The sequence below is a fragment of the Mytilus edulis genome, chromosome 13 (assembly GCF_963676685.1).
Source record: "Mytilus edulis chromosome 13, xbMytEdul2.2, whole genome shotgun sequence".
Classification (NCBI taxonomy): domain Eukaryota; kingdom Metazoa; phylum Mollusca; class Bivalvia; order Mytilida; family Mytilidae; genus Mytilus; species Mytilus edulis.
In genome coordinates this window covers 67,126,875-67,146,236 of record NC_092356.1, presented here as the reverse complement: position 1 = coordinate 67,146,236, position 19,362 = coordinate 67,126,875, and the positions used below count along the sequence as shown (strand labels likewise).

General features: G+C 32.3%; 1 protein-coding gene across 2 annotated transcripts in view; it reads left to right on the top strand.

The window, feature by feature from the left end:
* The window catches only part of LOC139500777 (uncharacterized), a 68,337-nt gene that overhangs the window by 41,372 nt on the left and 7,603 nt on the right, over positions 1 to 19,362 (top strand). Inside the window, exon 5 of one of the 2 annotated variants that reach the window (XM_071289617.1) lies at positions 3,155 to 3,667. The exons of the other annotated variant lie outside the window; for it this stretch is intronic. Coding sequence (XP_071145718.1) covers positions 3,155 to 3,332 — 178 coding nt within the window. The 3' untranslated portion in view covers positions 3,333 to 3,667. Of the gene's footprint in view, positions 1 to 3,154; positions 3,668 to 19,362 lie in introns of those variants that run through there. 2 annotated transcript variants of the gene reach the window in all.

Genomic DNA, 19,362 nt, shown 5'->3' with positions numbered 1-19,362 from the left:
CATGGCGTTGTCACTTAGTTTTCGATTTATGAGTTTTACTGTCCCTCCGGTATCTTTCGTCCCACTTTTTAAACTCGTGCAGTACGATATCTCTCTTATTTATATGGGTAAGTTTTAATTTCAAGCCTCGCGTTGTAAAATTGAACTGTTTTGAGTGGCGGCATTTTATTTCACACTCAAAACTGTGGCTGAAACAATATATGCATGATAATTGTTCAGATGATTATATTGATGACATGACGTTTGGTTAAGGATGAGTGAGTATAAATCGTTATAAAAAGGTATGTTGTAGTCTTCCTGACACTTGTGGTGAAACAAAGCCCCTAAACAATTAACACAACTCAACGAATATTGAGCTAGTCATTCGAAGGAGGGTAAATTTTTCTGATGGAAAAGGTCAACTTCTATTTAATCTAGCTAATTTGTCAAGCCATAGTTAACTGATTTTATATATTTTTTCATATTTTGAACTGTGAATTTGAGCACTAATAATGAGATTGTTTTACCAAATTATAAAACTGGTTTATTTTTCCTACGCCCTTGTACCTGGTCGGTGGAGGGTTAAGCGCTTGCAAACACGTTAATCACCGTCATATTTTGTATTTGCTTGTCCCACACAGAGGGACAGTTGTTCATTGGTTGTCATAATCTGCAATCTTTTTTATTTGTTTTTCGTTTTTGTTTCATTAAATAGGTATTTGTTCTTTTTTTCGCTTGACTTGTTTAAAACTTTGTCATATCGGGAATAGTTTTAAGACGACTACAAGGTATATATAGCCACGAGGTGCTGTCTTTCTGATACATTTGTATGTTTTGATCTGAGCGTCACTAATGAGTCTTATGTAAACGAAAGGCGCGTCTGGCGTATTAAATTATAATTCTGGTATCTTTGATAAAAATTGTCATAGTGTTCATAAAATAAATGACATTTGATTAAAACGCTCTTTAAATTGATGACAATTAATTCAAAATTACGTGTATTTACTTTAAATTTAAGGAATTATAGGTCACATTAAGGTCTTCAAAATGAGGTACGAAATGAAAATAGTAAGTAATTTTTAGTCTGATAACTATAACTCACTTTTGCCCAAGGCTCTTAAATAAGGTACACGGGTTCTGGGACCAACAAATGTAATATGGTCAAAATCAGTTCGCAAGTTTCAAGAAAGAAGCAACGTTGTAAATTGCTTGATTTAAAAAAAGGAAATAAATCTGATAACGACCACGATTTAAAAATTCTGCACTAATCAATCATATATTTTTTCCAGATAATGTCAAAAAGTTCTGCTGTTTCCTAATTGTCGAAATATTCGAATATAACGCCAATAACTGTCTGCTGTCCACCATTTTCGAGTTTTGATTGGGTTGTCTTGAATGCTTTCATATCTTGCCGACGTGCTAACAACAATATTGAAGAAGGACTAGTAAACATACAAGAGTTTTACCAATAAATAACAAGAGCATGTTAAAGACTTCTGGTCAATAGGTCCTTCTTTTACACCACGCTACGTAACTTTTTAAAGACCCAAATGTTGCAAAGCACTTGTCCTACCTCCATGAAAAATACGTTGCTGTCCCGGTAGATCAAGCCCTAAACATCATCGTTTTTGTGTGTAAATATCTTTACATAAACTGATTGATAAATGAATTAGGCATAGACAATTCAGTTGGGAACTCAATATATACCCTCACGACGCCTGCATACGGAGTATATATCTGATACGATATTCCCATCTTGTATGTCCTATCATGATTTCCTTGAGAGCAAAAGGGAGTTTTTAACCCAAGAGTTTCAAATGGTGGAGTTGAAATCATCCCTTCGTAAATTTTACGGATGCAATCAAGAGTTGGTTGACCGTTATGAAATAACCGTTTCACAGATGATATCAGATATGTTCCTTATGTCGTTGCTACAATACCCCCCCCCCCCCTCTTTTTTTCATGAATGTGACCTATCAAATTAGACTATTTACCGGATTTGTAATAACATAGTATTAAGCAACACGACGGGTGCCACATGTGGGGCAGGATCTGCCTATCCTTTCGGAGCAACTGAGATCACCCCCAATTTTTGGTGGGGTTCGTGTTGCTTAGTCTTTAGTTTTCTTCTGTACTATCATTTGTCTGTTTGTCTTTTTATTTTTAGCCATGGCTTTTTCAATTTATTCTCAATCTATGAGTTTGACTGTCTCTCTGGTATCTTTCGTCACTCTTTAGACTCCTCCATCATACTTCTTTATACTTTATCATTGCGATTTACGTTGTGTACGCAGTACAAAACCCAATATTTTTTTTTATCAGATTGGTAATTTCGTATTCTGACATCTTTATTAAAAAAATAATAACTAAAATACCGAACTCAAAGGTCATTTTAAAAGAAATTGACGTTTATAAAACTTGACATATTCAATCGCTTGACCATATCAATCAAATGAATGATAAACAACTGCCATTCTCCTTATTTCGTACAGGCAAGTTCCGAAGAATATAAATGGATTAACCTGATGTTATAGCTAGCTTAATCTATCACTGGTACATGTATGACTATTCTTTATGCATCTGTTGAGCAACCCAAACCAACCCAATTGTTTAGCGTGACAATGATCATAACCAAGATGCAACAAAAGACTTTAAAATTTCTTACAAACGTTCAATTGAATCTGACTACCGACCGTGCAAGGGCTGTATAGCCAGTCAAGGAAGTTAAAAACTTAAAATTTGTTTGTTTGAATCTGACAAGAACGTCAACCAAACGAGTTTCTGTAGTTTAAAGTACATAAATTATAGTAAATATTCATTAAGAATTTATTATTACAATAAAAATAAAATTGAGAATGGAAATGGGTAATGTGTCAAAGAAACAACAACCCGACTATAGAATAGACAACATCAGAAGGTCTTCAATGCAGCGAGAAATTTCCGCACCCGGAGGCGTCCTGTGGTTGGCCCCTAAACAAAGATTTTTACTAGTTCAGTGATAATGAACGCCAAAAAATATACACAATATAACAACGCTATGAAAACATCATGCCTCCAAATCGCATCATCTGGATCTTTCATATAGGTTTAAGGTTAAAAATGTTCAATGAAGTAGCAATAAATGATAGTGACAGTATTTACATTACAAGTCATAACTTAAATATTTCTTTTTCAGAATTCTACTTAGAACTCACAATGTTGTTCTATATCATTATAGAAGATGTCCACGTGATGATATGAAATGGAAATACTGTATGCAGATACAACCACGTATTGATAAAAAAATGTATCAATTGATGCCAAAACTGCTTAGCAATGTAATTGACGTAAAGGCACGAATTGGGATCTCTTGAGGTTTAGTAATTACAGGAGAACACAATACCATATTTTGTTTGTGATTTAGAATTGCAGCTAAAAAAAAGGGAGGATAATTATCCCTTTTAAAAAAATATCAGCAGAGACGCTTCTCTACAGTACTTTCAACCTGATGCGTTACTTTTCGATGGGAATTGACTGATAAGTGAATTATCTGTGACGTGAACTTGATTAGGAAAACCATTAATCGTAATACCTCATAGAATAGCTTGGAAGATACTGTTTAAATTGTTACCCTTAAATTAATATTCTGTAGTGGATTATTTTGAATATCAGTATTTGGGAAACAAATATCGTGAATCAATTAGCCATGGTATCTAAAATTTAGGGAGCACAATTGTTTTACCGCTGTACATTCGTCTGTCCTTAATTTTCCCCAGAATTCATCATTATGGGGAGATTATTTTCATATATAGTCTTTTTCATAAAATTTCAAATGCTTATTATAGGTTATAACCATAATTTCACACTAAAGCCTTTTACGTAATTTCAAAGTTTCTGGAATGAAGTGGTTATGGAGTTCTGTTCTTGAGTTTGAGCGTATGCGTATCTTGTGTGTGTTTGTTTAAGGGGTGTCACAGCATAAATGTATTTGTCCTTAAAGAATCACATAATGCAACCATATTAAAGCTTTTCTATAAAAGCATGCAAAGCAAACCTTCCATCAACTTGCTTGCGATTGCTAACTATGTTGGTTTGGATGTTTGTAAAAACATATAGCGTCGCTGGGCTTCTAAAATGTTGTATACGGGTTTTGGCAAATTTTACAGGACAAGCACAAGTATTTCAATTTTTTTTTTTTTTTTTTATATTTTAACAGGAAAAATCAGAATGAACCTTCTTTGAATGGTATGGATCTTAGAAATTTTGCACTTCCTTTCTGAACAATGAAAACACAGTTATTATTATCTGTATTTCCATTTAACACATTTATTTCTTTAACGGTTTTTAAACGACATCAATGCCAACAAAATAGCTTCAAGTTCTCTGTAAGGACTCTTGTAAAGTCCACATCTGATGAAAAATATTAGAGTCAATATCTATTGAGTAAGCACCAGCAGCTACATTACTAGCATCAGATTATACAACCATATGAAGAAAAGAATAACCTGCTAAATGTTTTCTGGTCAATCTTTCAATGTTATTCAGACAAAATGTGAGCTCATTGAATACACAATCAGGACATTCCAATATTAACTTTAAATCCCACTTTACTCTGTTTTCAATAGGCCAGTGTATATAACGGGTCATTAAACTAGTTCTGTTACCCATGACTGGACACATAGACATTATGAGGGCATATACCCGTAAAACCGGCATTACGGGTATATGCCATCTAATCAAATTGAACGTAAACACACACCGTGTGTTTGATATAAACACACACACGTGTTTATAGTAAACAATCACTTGACAGTTACAACGTCTTGTGACTTAATGCCTTTAATAAATATATTTATATTCTAATTCGCCAGATCAAACTAATATAAATTATTTAATAAATAAAACAACACATAAATAGGATAAGTGTGCCTACAGCTGTAACAGCCTTTCGAAAAACAAAGAAAGCCGAGAAGATCTGAACAAAGAATAATACATATATATATAGTATATTTATGAAAATGATATTCCCAAATGTTTAGACACTGTCAGTTTTTCTTTGATGTTTTCTCTTACATAGCCATCTTTTGTTTAATCTGAAGCCCATCTACCATGCTTCTTAAATAATCTATCATGTATACCAGCTAATGTAGCTGCAGTAACTCCACCTGATCTCAAGCAATGTAATCCAAATTTGGACTTATCTAAGCCGATAGATTCAACAGATGATAATATAATTTATCTTACTCTAGTAAATGATAAAGGTTTAAGACCTCTCAGTTTATAAGACTTGATTTTTTACATAAATACATGGATCTAAATATATAATGATATATGATATAAAAAAAAAAGCTTAACTGACGAAAAAAAGTCATGCATTTATTCAAAATCATAAAATGCAAAAAATACATTTTGCAAATAAAACATTTGACATAAAAGTTCATATTTAATATGAAATGATAATACATAATTAATACGAAATTACATCAACTAATATCATATCAATTGAATAAATGACAAAGAATAGAAAAAGTGGAGAACAACCTGCCCCATTAATAAACATATATACATATCTACTTTAAAAAAAACATTAAGGGAGGTAATGGGTGGGAATTGTTAACAAATTGTTTGATAAGAATCACAAGTTAACACATCAAATGCTGATGATAAAAGGAAGTGAGCACAACGCACTAACACGTGAACTCGTGCTGACCCGCAAGATCATTGACCAATGTGAAAGATGAAATCCAATCATGCATTGGTCATCAGTGAAATTTCTCTGCACGTAAAAACATATTATCTAGCTTCAACAATCTATCGCTTAATTAAGTAGGACACTCTGACCCTTTGACCAGACTACAGACATCATAAATTTACAGTATAGATATCTCACTCTTTATTTAAGTCTTTGTAATAACCAATTAAAACAGAATTATCTTCTCTGATGTCTTAAATTATTTAATTAAGCTTAATATTCAATTAGCAAATAAAATTGGTTATCTTTGGGCCCTTGAAATAACCAATCATTTGCGATTGTCTAATAAATTGATTACACATTTCGTTGTAGAAGGGTCTAAAATTAGCACAAACAACGTTTTCCAAAAGACCTCCAAAAAAAAAATGTTTGTCAAATACAGCTTAGGTAATCTGTTCCCGAGGTAGACGAACCTTAGTTTTCCAAAAAAACTGCATCAAAATCTGCCAACATTTTAAAAATCCTTTATAGATTTTAAAGTCAGTACCTTGGGAACAGCCACTATCATAGCTAATAATGGGCTTGTCATGTAAAGTTGTCTTTTAGAAGAAATGGTATATCTGGAATCAAATATATTTTCAAAGAAAAGTGTAGATCATCGATAAGCATGGTAAGAGTAAAAAAATCAGCTAAACTACTTTTAAGTGTATCAGATTTTTTTGAAAAGATGATTTTTTTTCGTTGGACGAAGGACGCAAAAAGGGATTTCGGCAACGACGATTGCGTTAACTTTTATCAGTTTTTTATTAGGTCAGTTTCTCAGAAATTGAATTGTATTGAAGGCCATTAATATTAGGTATATGGAATCAGCCGAATGTGTACATGTCAGTAAGACATATTTCACCTGCCCCTTGCCTCATTTTCATGGTGCTCTGACCAGTTTATGTGTTTTGTGATAGATTCTGTTGATTATTTACTGTACATGGTAGTTCAATGATATTTGATGGAATCATTTGAAGGTGATCATATCCGGTAATTCAGTGGTTGCCGTTTGTTGCTGTGTTACATATTTGTTTCGTTCATTTTTTTGTACATTGATTAGGCCGTTAGTTTTCTCGTTTGAATTGTTTTACATTTTTGATTTGAGACCTTTTATTGCTGACTATGCGTTATGGACTTAGCTCATTGTCGAAGGCCGTACGATGACCTAAAGCTGTTACTTTTTGTGTCATTCTGTTACTTCTACGGAATTGTCTCATTGGCAATCAATTATACCACATCTTCTATTTTATATCAGTGTGACACCTGTAGCCGACCCTTTCCTAATTTTTATGGTCCGCTGTCCAGGTTAAGTTTTAGTGATCAACTACGAATGTGTACTCGTCAGTCTGACACATGTCACCTAGCCTTGATCTCATTTTCATAGTCCATAGACCAGGTTCAGTGTTTGCTATTAGGTCTGTTTATCATTTTTAAAACTCTTCAATGTAGGTCAATGATATTTGGTCTATATATATTCATTTGAAAGTGCACATGTCTTTCTGGCAGCTGTTAACCGACCCTGACCTCAATTTCACTCTCCATTGAATATGTTAAATTTTCGTGATTTTTCTTTATCGAGATTCCATAGCCATAAGCAATAGATATTTCATATTAGGTGTATTGAATTTATTAAACAGGCGACACATTTCAGCGTTATGAACTTTTGTGAATCTGTTAAACATGTTAAATGCATTTATCTCCAGATAATCAGACAATTTTCGTTGTTTTCGCTGATAAGTTTATAACGCGTGCTTAATGTGATCAACTTTGTAATAGATACAATGTACATGCTGTTAAAAAAACATAGATTATTATTTGATTTTTCTTTACTTTTTGTGTTGTTTTAGGTCTAGGTACAATAAATTGTATATGGTGATCTCTTTTTTTATTTGACATTAAGGACAAATGCATGAGAAAGATTTTCTAAAAATATTGTGAAATTGTATTAATAAACAAAGGTTTATTTTAGGAAATAGAGAAACATTACGTATTTTCCCTTACGTTTTCGTTTTTTGGGATCTAAAATCCACTATCTCTTTTATATTGTCGAGCTTAACCAATTTCTAGTAAAACAACTATTTGCTTTACGTTTTGACATTAAATCAACGAAGTTTTATAAAGATAATTTCACATGTTTTTTTTTCATTTTTGATAATATATCCAAACGGTTCACATTTATATGTAAACATTCGACAAGTTAGCATTTACACGATACGATTTTCGTTCGATTTTCTATTCGACTAGGTACCGTCGCACAGGTAAATAGTACATCGTTTGTTCACACGATCCGATTTTCCAGTCGATTTTAAACAAATTTGAACAAGTGCTTTTATAATTCAAAACGCAGCAACTTCCAAAATGTTCTTTAGACACAATTACTATTCAAGTTTAAACAAATATTCTTGAATGGTACTTGGTTAATAAATTTCCAACCACATATCATTGTAAATATGATGGAATTTGATGAGACTGTCGTACAAAGTGAGAGGTTTAGCGCTATAAAACCAGGTTTAATCCACGATTTTCTACATTTGAAAATGCCTGCTCCAAGTCAGGAATGTGACAGTTGTTGTCCATTCGTTTTTGATGTGTTTTGTCATTTCATTTTGCCATGTGATTAAAGACTTTTCGATTTTATTTTCTTCTGTGTTCAGTATTTTTTTGATTTCAATATTTCCCTAAATTCTCCATATTTTTTTATCCATCTTTCAAAACCTTTCATTTTATAACCCTTTATAACACCTTTCCCGTTGTGAAATTGATTAACTGCACATTGTACAGTTATATTTGCCAGCATGTCCTCTTCTCATTCAAAATATTGTCTCGCAAAATTCTTTTCGGAATTTAGATAACTCAGGCTGTTACATTTAACAAAATTATTTGAACAAATCAACCAAAACTGACCACATTTCCACTTTATTATGTATATCTATATAACAGCATAGTAAATCAGCATTATTTTGATGTCAGAATGGATTGTGAAATACAAATGACAGCGATATTGCAACACAATGACAACAAAAACTTGTCCTTATCAGTCTAGATTGCAAGCATATTCACCATTTGTTCAAAATATTGTTTCGCAATATAATTTCAGTAGTTTTGATACCTCGGGTTGACTCGTTAAATTAAATTATTTAAATGAATCAACGAAAACTGACCATATTTGCACTTTATCATGTTAATATATATAAAGCAGCTTGGTAAATCAGCAATATGTTTATGTCAGAAAGGATTGCATAATACAAATGACAGCAACATTGCAATACAATGACAACAAAATATTCTCCTAATCAATCTAGATTGCCAGCATGTCCTCTTTTCATTCAAAATATCGTCTCGCAAACATTTTTAGTGATTTAGATAACTCAGGCTGATTCATAAACAAAATTTTTAACACATCAATCAGAACTTACCATATTTGCACTTTATTATTATGTATATCTCTGAAACAGCATAGTAAATCAGCAATATTTTAATGTCAGAATGGATTTTAAAATGAACATTACAGCAAAATTGCAACGCAATGACAACAAAAAATTGTCCCGATCAGTCATGTCACCTTTTATTCAAAATACTGTCTCGCAACAAAATTACAGTAGTTTTGATACCCCAGACTGACTCGTCAAACAAAATTATTCTAATGAATCAACCAAAACTGACCATATTTGCACTTTATTATGTAAATCTATTTACATTTAGCAGCATAGTCAATCAGCAATATTTTATTGTCAGCATGAGAATGGATTGCATTATACAAATGACAGCAACATTGCAACACAATGACAACAATGTTTGTCCAAATCAATCTAGATTACCACCATGTTCTCTTTTTATTCAAAATATTGTCTTGCAAACAAAGTTCAGTAATTTAGATACCTCAGGTTGATTCATATAACAATATTATTTTAATGAATCAACCAACACTAACCATATTTGCACTTTATTATGTAAATCTATATAGCAGCATTGTAAATCAGCAATATTTTGATGTTAGAATGGATTGCATTATAAAAATGACAGCAACTTTACAATACAATGACAACACAAATTTGTCCCAATCAATGTTAATTGCCAGCATGTCCTCTTTTTATTCAAAATACTTTTTTCAGTAATTAAGATACCTCACAACACAATGACAACAATGTTTGTCCCAATCAATCTAGATTACCACCATGTTCTCTTTTTATTCAAAATATTGTCTTGCAAACAAAGTTCAGTAATTTAGATACCTCTGGCTGATTCATATAACAAAATAATTTACCACATAAACCAAAACTGACCATATTTTACTTTGTTATGTATATCTAGATAGCCACATAGTAAATCAGCAATATTTCATTGTCAGAATGGATTGTAAAATACAAATGACAGCAACATTGCAACACAATAACAACAAAAAATTGTCCCGATCATTCTAGATTGCCTGCATGTCCTCTTTTTATTCAAAATATTGTCTCGCAACAAAATTTCAGTAGTTTTAATACCTCAGGCTGACTCGTATAATACAATTGTTTTAATGAAACAACCAATACTGACCATATTTGCACTGTATTATGTTAATCTATATAGCAGCATATACAGTTTGTTATTGGTGTGATACTTGTTGGTGTATTATTTGCTTTGTACCGGCTCTTCAATATGTTCAAGTAAAATTAGGGTAGTGTATTTCTTGAATTAGGCCATAAACTTATCTTATCTGGCATCATATGAAATGTAAAAATGTTTTTACTAAATTTGTTTAAATAATATGTTGGAATGACTTTCCAATTAGCAAATTCCTTTGCCCGTTAATCGTTGCGTCACTGATGAGTCTGGCGTATTAAACTGTAAGCCTGGTACCTTTGATAACTAATAACCCATGCAATTTGTAAAGAGTTTAAGAAATTATCAATGTCAGTCGTTTTCAGACCTCCATTCGTGTAATCTTTGGTGTTGAACGTTTTACCTTTTCATGTTAATTGTTCCATATAAAATTGTATATATATTTTTTTAACATCTTTTATGTTGATTTAGGGTTTCGACATCGAAACAACCGAGGCAAAAAAGGTAAGATTGGGTAAAATAAGTGACTTAAGCCTTGGTCACACCTTACCGGATAGCTCGAACGGACGCCTAACGGATAACTTTTTTTCAATCCGTTCATGTCCGTTAGACGTCCGTTCTTATCCGTTAGACGTCCGTTCATATCCGTTGCATGTCCGTTAGGCGTACGTTTTATCCGTTGACGTCCGTTCTGTCCGGTTGAAAATTTTGAGCATGTTCAAAACTTTGAACGGACGTCCAACTGACAAAATGTCCGTTTTGTACGGTACTCGTCCGTTTCGTTTCCGTTTTGTATCCGTTACGTGTCCGTTTTACATCCGTTTGATCTGGAGGATAAATTCACCAACGGGCTTCTACCGGACGTTTAACGGATAAAACGGATGTTGAACGGATGAGAAACGGACTTCTACCGGACGTATAACGAATAAAACGGATGATGAACGGATCTGAAACGGAACAATGCCAATTGAAAAGGTTCATGAATTCTTATTATTCATAATCGATCTTAGAGTATAGGCACGTCTTCACAATCAAGTAGTTCTTATTCAGGCCAGACACTGCCCTTTGGCGGAATTTTGAAGAACAAACCAAAACCAGTTACACAGAAACATTTTGAATATTTATACGATTTACATTGTTTTATTATTGTCACCTTTGATTTCTCCGTATATCTTGTTCATCCGTTTTATCCGGTACGCTTCCGTTAGGTGTCCGTTTTATTCGTTACTCGTCCGTTGGATGTACGTTCGACATCCGTTCTGTCCGGTACGTGTCCGTTTCTCGTACGTTGCATATCCGGTGTGTGTCCGTTATGCATCCGTTACACGTCCGTTTTATTCGGTCAGTACATCAACGGACTCCCAACGGATAAGAATTTTGTCAACGGACAACTTTTATTTTCATCCGTTAGGCGTCCGTTCGTGCTATCCGGTAAGGTGTGACCGAGGCTTTAACAACTGTTATTCGACCTATCATTGTTAAATTTCTTTGATCCCAATCAAGTATTATTTTTTTTACTGTTTCATTATTTTTTCAATATTTAATTTGTCTCATTTATTTTTATCTAATCCAAAGTAGACACCTAAACTTTTAATTGGTTCTTTGCTCCAGTGTATATCTTCAATTCTTTCTTTACATTGTTGAAGTCTTCCTAACTATATACCTTCTGTTTTAGATTTATTCAGTTTTAAACCAGAAAGTGTTCCAAATATTTCTATTAGGTTCAATGCTAGGTGAATTTCATTTTTAGAACTGAGAAAGAGGGTTGTGTCATCAGCCAAATGGGAAATTTTTAGACTATGCGTTTTTTCATTAAGTTTAATTTGAAAGCATTTAATGTTAGAACTTTGTTTTACTTTACAGACCAGGATTTCAACTGATATTACAAAAAAATAAGAGAACTTAATGGACATCTGAGTTTTATTCCACGGTGAAGACTATAGGTTTCTGAGATCGAGCCGTTATTAGAAATTATTATCATTATATAAAGTTTTTACCGATTTTAAGAAGAAATATGGTACTCCAAATCTTAAAAGGGATGCATACAGGAAGGGCCATTCTAAAGAATGAAAGGCTTTGGAAAAGTCTGTGAACAATAAAATTCCATCTGTTATAATTTTTTCTGAGTAGTCTATTATATTTTGAATCAAGCGAAAGTAAAAACCTATGTACCGATTTTTTATATATTCATTCTGATCACTATGAATAATTTTGGACAACAACACCTTTAGTAGTTGCACTAAGGTATAGGCCATAAGCTTAGTGTCTACATTTTATAAAGTGATCGGCCTGTAGTTATCAAATGATAATGGATCACTGAAGGGAATGGAAATCGAGTACAGGCTACTAAAATAACAATCATTTATTTTTAAGTTCAGATGTTTGAAGTCACCTCTTAAATTAATGCAACAGAAATTTAAGGAAAACTTATGTTTTTCAGATGTTATTCTCTGAACCATTTGTTCTGATTTAAATTAAGAGGGAATGAAATGTTCTGCTTTTTAGTATTCTAAATCTCTGACGATAAAATTTGAATTTAAATAAAAATTGCTATTCAGTGAAAGTATTTTATAACTGCATATTAAATTGTATGGAAATTAAAACTGTTATTACATAATATTTGAACCTTTAAAATCTTAACCATTATCCGAAGTATTGTCCAGTTGTGAGTGAAACAACAAAAAAGCTATTCAGTAGTTTTTATTTTCATTTTTTTTCTTTTACGCGATTCAGCTTGATATTAATAAAGTTAGAAGTAAACGTTAAATTGTGCCTCTACAAATCTGATATGACCATTTTCCCAAGAATAGAATTCATGATAAAGGGAATAATTCAGTCAAAACATTATGTAGCATGTAAAGTTCAAAATTCAAAATGATAACTTGCAGTGTATTTCTTTGAAATCTTTTTGAATGCTTGTGTATTAAAATACTGGTTTAACTGAAGGGAATTTACTTTTTATAAGATGGCATAAACAATCAAAAACTGGAATGCATGACGAAGATAACAAACACAATTTTGTATTTATTTAAAGTCAAATTGTATTTTAATTGTAAAGAGCTTCCATTAATCCTTAGAAAATCTTACCAATATATGATTTTAGAACCAAAAATTGAGACGTTATACAATTTTTAACTTATTCTCCATAGCTTACTACCAATAAAATTGAAAATGGAAATGGGGAATGTGTCAAAGAGACAACAACCCGACCATAAAGAAGAGAACAGCAGAAGGTCACCAACAGGTCTTCAATGCAGCGAGAAATTCACGCACCCGGAGGCGTCATACCATTGTATATCTACCGAAACAAATGAAACGATATTATACTTTTTTAACCTAAAAACATTGTTTTGCGTGTTTAACTGATCCTACTATCAGTTGATACATATGACCACACAAACTAGTTCTTATTTGCGTTGCATCAATGTGAATTTCAATAGAAAGACTGTGAGGTCGTGAATACAAGTGATACGTTTGGTATTTGAATATAAATGTTACATCGATGTTGAAAAGCGCAATTAGATTCTGACAATGCATTTTGCAACTCAGCATATACCCATGATTACCAAAGAGGAACTACGAGTTAAGTGGCCAATATTACGAACTTATAAAAAATAGATCAGAGATTTTAGAATACATTGTTTACTTGATTTAGAACGTTGTACTGTCAACAAAATCTAATTATCAAACTGCAACATTTTCATAATCTATATTTTGTGTTCATTCTATACAGCATAAACACAAAACAAAGAGCGTTTAATTGTCGGATAGCTGAAATGAATTTTATCTAACTTTAAAGTAAATGTACTTTCAATCAAATTACATGAATACCTTATATTAAATTCTTCATAATATCTCTGTCAATAACTAGAATATGAAATTTTAGTAAAAAAACAAACTAGGACACCGAGAAAAAAGTACAAAACATACCACACTCTCTAAAAAACAATACAAGCAAAATGAAAATTGATAAAGTTCGAAATAAAATCGGTTTTCATATACAATATAAGGTTTTTTTTTCTTGCAAAGAGAGCCCTATATTCTTATGCAGAACAATTAAACTGTTCAATACTATTTCCCGCAACAGAATAATTAATTTGTGTATCATCGTCATTTTGTCGGTTCGAGATTTGATTTGAGTTAATTCACTTGGTAACGATGTCATGAACTGTACTATTTGTCAACATTAGTCAACCTCTCTGATAAATACACCTCGCCAAAAGTTAAGCAACACCTCATTATTTTCCAGGATCCTTTTTTGAATTCATAACTTATCGAAATATCAATACAATGAACTATATTTGTGTTTTTATAAGATAACATATATAATATTAATTGAAAAGTTAAAGTTTGGACTGTTTTCATGATTGAATTTTTTACTTTTTCATTTTGTGCAAATGGTTGTAAAATGGCAAAATAAAATACAAGGTCAAGTTTCAACTTATATTGACGTTTTTGAAAATTTGCTTTGCAATATACACAAAATTCTTTTTAAAACTCGATAGTGACAATTTGTGAATACATTAAAGTAAAATTTAGGTCACTAGCGAGTGTATCCTTAACGCTTCCGGACAAGTTCATTTACACGTCATCTCATGCTTTGAACTAAGCGTCGTAATGTTCTAACATGAATTCTTTGATATTATTCAAGGCTGCTCGTAATTCCTGCTAATTCTTACTTGCAGTAATCCTATCGACCAATATCATCCCAGACATGCTCATTGGGATTCATATCCGGTGACATGGATGGTCCAAAGAATGTGTGTCAGTTACCTCCTTGCGTAAATAATCTGATACAATGAGTGCTCTGTGTGGCTACGCATTATCGTCAATGAATATTGGTCTAGTTGCAAGATTGTGATAGTCAAAATGTGGCACATCGATATCCCGGGTATGTTATCGCGATATATTTGACACTTCATTGTCCCATCCAGAACATACAGGTCCATTTTGCAGTCAAATGAAAAGCATCTCCAAAATGTCAAACCCTTACCAGCAAACGCTGTAGTTCAAAGAATGTACTGTTTCCTGTATGCTGTATTCCGAGGACGCGTAAGCGCTCATCAATATGATGTTGGATGAATCTTCTCTCGTCAGACCAATGGACGTAACGCTACTGTCTCAAAGTCGGTGATCAAGTGACCACTGATGTCGCGCTTGACGATGCCTACGAGCCAGCAATGGTCTTTTTACTGGTCTACGGGCACGTAAATTGACACAATTTAGTCTGCGATTAACAGTTACATTTCATTGCATGAAACTTGCAAGAATAAAACTTGTATGTAGCTTTATAAAACCTGTTTTTTAAGGTACATAGGAATAGAATTTGTATCTGAATTCGTACCTGTCGATTAACAATAGATTAACGAAATATATGGAATCAAATTTCATTTTACAACAAAAAATAGAAGCAAAAACGTAACGGTGTTGCTTAACTTTTTGCGAGGTGTATATATCATATATTATTTTTGTCCTCCGCTGTCTTCATCAACAGTCAAAATGTTGATAGTGAATTGTTACTGTGCAATTGTGAATTTTTGTAATGGAAAAATATGCTTAAAGAGTATATCTTTTAGTTTGCAGTATGACATTTCCCAGAATAGTTGAATCTTTATAGCAATTGATTGTATTCGTGTAGTGTTTGTTTACACACTGAATATTATTCATTATAATTTAAACATTACCTTTTTTAAGGAAGTCCGCTGGTCATTTGGGGGGTTTTGTCTGATTTTTTGAGTCCTCTGGTTTTATTCATTTGAATACATTAAAAAAAATTGCCCATTGACCCCCATTTTTCTTGATATAAATCTTTTACACGTATAATGATACGCCATCTGTAAAAGTCTTATAAACATTTTTAACTATTAAATAGTTTTTGAGAACTTAAACTTGTCAATGATAAAAATATGAAAAGTCAAGAGATAATATTTTCCTGCCAAAACTTCAATGGACTATATCTCGAAAATAAGCACTTTGACCTTTATTATTTTTTTTGCTCTTTTGATACCTTTATCAAATTCCTATCAATATAAACTAGTGTTTTGAAAAGTTAATCATTTTGAAACTGAGAAGCGAACTCCCTTAATATATTCCATTTGTTTGACGTATTTGAACTTTTTATTTTGTCATTTGTTAAGTGGTTATCCTTTTTTAATTTTCTTTTGAGTTTGGTATTTTTGTAATTTAAATTTTCATTGAACAAAAGTTTTTTTATGTCTAATCGGCGCTAGCATTAATTTTTTAAGTCTTTGTTCGAATATGAAATAAATAAACAGTAGCATATAATGAATTTTATCGCTATTTTGTGCATTTTTACGTTGATCTTTTTGTGTGATAATTTTTCATATCATGCTCTCGCTTGAGATGGAAAATTATCGCTAGAAACTAAGGAGGCACGTGGCGTTGATACTGAAATTGACTAGAAATTGATAACGTCAAGATAAACAGATTATCATTGGTCATCTCAACTCGACTGCTATTCTCACTTTCGCCGTTTCGGCTTAAGCGAGAAAATCAATCTCGTTGAGATGATCAACGATTATCTATAAATACATGAATTTGCATGCGCATTTTTAAAATAGCTGTTTTCATCTTCCTCGATCATATACCGCAAATATATCATCGTTATATATGTAACTATTGGATCACTTATCTTTAAAGCATTTTTTTTCAATCGAGTCATTTTTCACAATCTTTAAAAAGGCATACAAATATGAATGTTTAATTTTATTTTTAGATTTGATGAGTTTTGTCTCGGTGGTATGTTTCGTTGTATTAAATTTTATTCTTTATTGTGTTGAAATATAACTGAACAAACATTTGATATTGATTTAATTGATTGACAGTAGTTGAATATGTCTCACGATCTTTACCTTTGCAACGACATTACGTTGTGTAGTTAAACATATCTTGCTTTCAGATAAGACGCTTTTAAAAATGACACGTCTATTAATTTTAAATGGTTTTAACAAAGTCCTAAATTGACTTGAATGACAGTAAGAGTTGTTGTTTGTCATAAATAAGGTTAATAACACTAATTTTGTCGATCAATTTAAACTTTTGTTACTAGTGCTTAGTATTTCGAATAATTGAGAAAAAAAATTGAACATTTTTAACTTGTTTTTGTCTATTGAAACTCATGAATTACGATTTGTTTAAAAAATATCAATAAAATGAATAGTTTATATACTCGTTTTTCCTGTGTGTATTTGTGTAAAACTGACAGTCGAAATTCTGTTTCTAAATATGTTTTATGTTTTTTCCGTCGTGTATATGCATGTAATATTTGCCACTGAACTACACCAACAACTGATCAACCATGTAAGCATCCTAATCCAATTAACCAATATATAACTTTATATCCGAAAATGACACGAGTTCCCCACCTGATAATATGTGTATCTAATTATAGTTCAATAGTCGAAGTGAAATCATGTACAATTTATATATTAAATGTTGTATCCAACTGTGATGCTGGTTTCAATGTCGTTTTAACCATAAGTCTCATTGTATGCAGTTTGCTTTACACGTGTAATAGCACAATATGATTTGTGAGGATTTTGACACTGCAGACTCTGTAATAATCATTTTATTCCCATTATCAATCAATCAGTTAATATGAGAATCTCGCAGGACATCAAACTGTGAAATTATTGTGTGTCGATATGCTCATTAGCTTCACTGTTTTAAACTTTTACATCTGATAAAAATCTGAGGTCAAATGTGTTAAAGGTTCCTGTATGGTGAATGTTATCTTAGTGGAGTGTCAGTATACTGTAGATTCAATAATAACTTTGTCATTGAACCATTGCTACTAAACGAACAGGTTTTAATGTAATATTTTTATTATGAAAATTACACTAAATAAAATAAAACGTATTTCTTGAACTAAACATATAAAACATATCAAATTGTTTGGCCTTGGGAAATCACTCAACTATCTAACGAATAATTTTGCTCCAGGACTTTGTCAGGAAGCGATTTTTTCGTGGAAAGAACACCAGCTGACAAGCCACTACGCTCAACTTGAACAACAAAACTGACAAAAGAATGACAAAGCGAAGCTTCATCTGACGGACAATGCGTGGCAGTGGACCAGCCCCCGCGTGACGGTGGGCTACAATGTTTTAAGGTGTTGAGTTGAGGTTGGAGATGTTAATTGACAAACGCTTGGAAAATGAGTGACCCCCAAGTATTAAGAATAAGAAATCCCCCGGGACCACCTTCAATAAGTCAACGAATTACACAATAATAAGGTAAATAAAAGAAACAAAATATACATATTAAGCAAGCATGCAGTTCTACTGAGAATAAATTCGAAGTTGACTATACTATAATCAATGATTAATAGATTCAGCAAGCTGCTGTTGTACATGCTTTATAGAGATTGGTTGAGTTCGAAGATAACGCACATAGCAATCTGAAGACCAACGACCTAACGTTTTAATCATGTCATCTTCTATGTTAGCTTGACCAGCTGCGGTGCCAGCACCTATTCTAAATAAATGACCTGAAAAGTTTTTAGGATTATAACCGCATAACTCTAGAACATGTTTGATTTTTGTTATAAAGAATTCTCTTTCCATAGCTAAATTGCCAATTGATACAAAAAGAGGATCAGTGTTTTGATAAGACGATATAAGCGTTTTCCTGATTTCTAAATATCTTTTTAAAACACAATAAGGGCAAATATGACTATTAATTTTGTGTAACTGAATATCTATACCCTTACGGAATGGATCAGTTTTGGACTGTTTCAAGTGCAGGTTAGCAATATTGTCTGTGAATGAAATGTCTGATATACATAAATTAATTGCAGGTTCAAAATGTTCGGATTTGATTACAGTTATTTCTCCGCATCGGAGGGATCCAAAGAAAGAAATCACGCTAGCTGTTTCAATCATTAGGTCAATGATTTTTGAAAAAACTCCCTTTCGTAATCTCTTTATAATTTGTTCAAGAATATCAAAAGTGATTGGTAGCCTTATTCATGTTATTCTTTTGTTTTGATTTTGAGATCGTTTAACAGAACTTAACATCAATGTAAGCCTTGGCAATGGTTTGCCGTTATATAGTTCTAATGGTTCACTACAATTTTCCTTCAAATAATTGTACCTGATTCCACA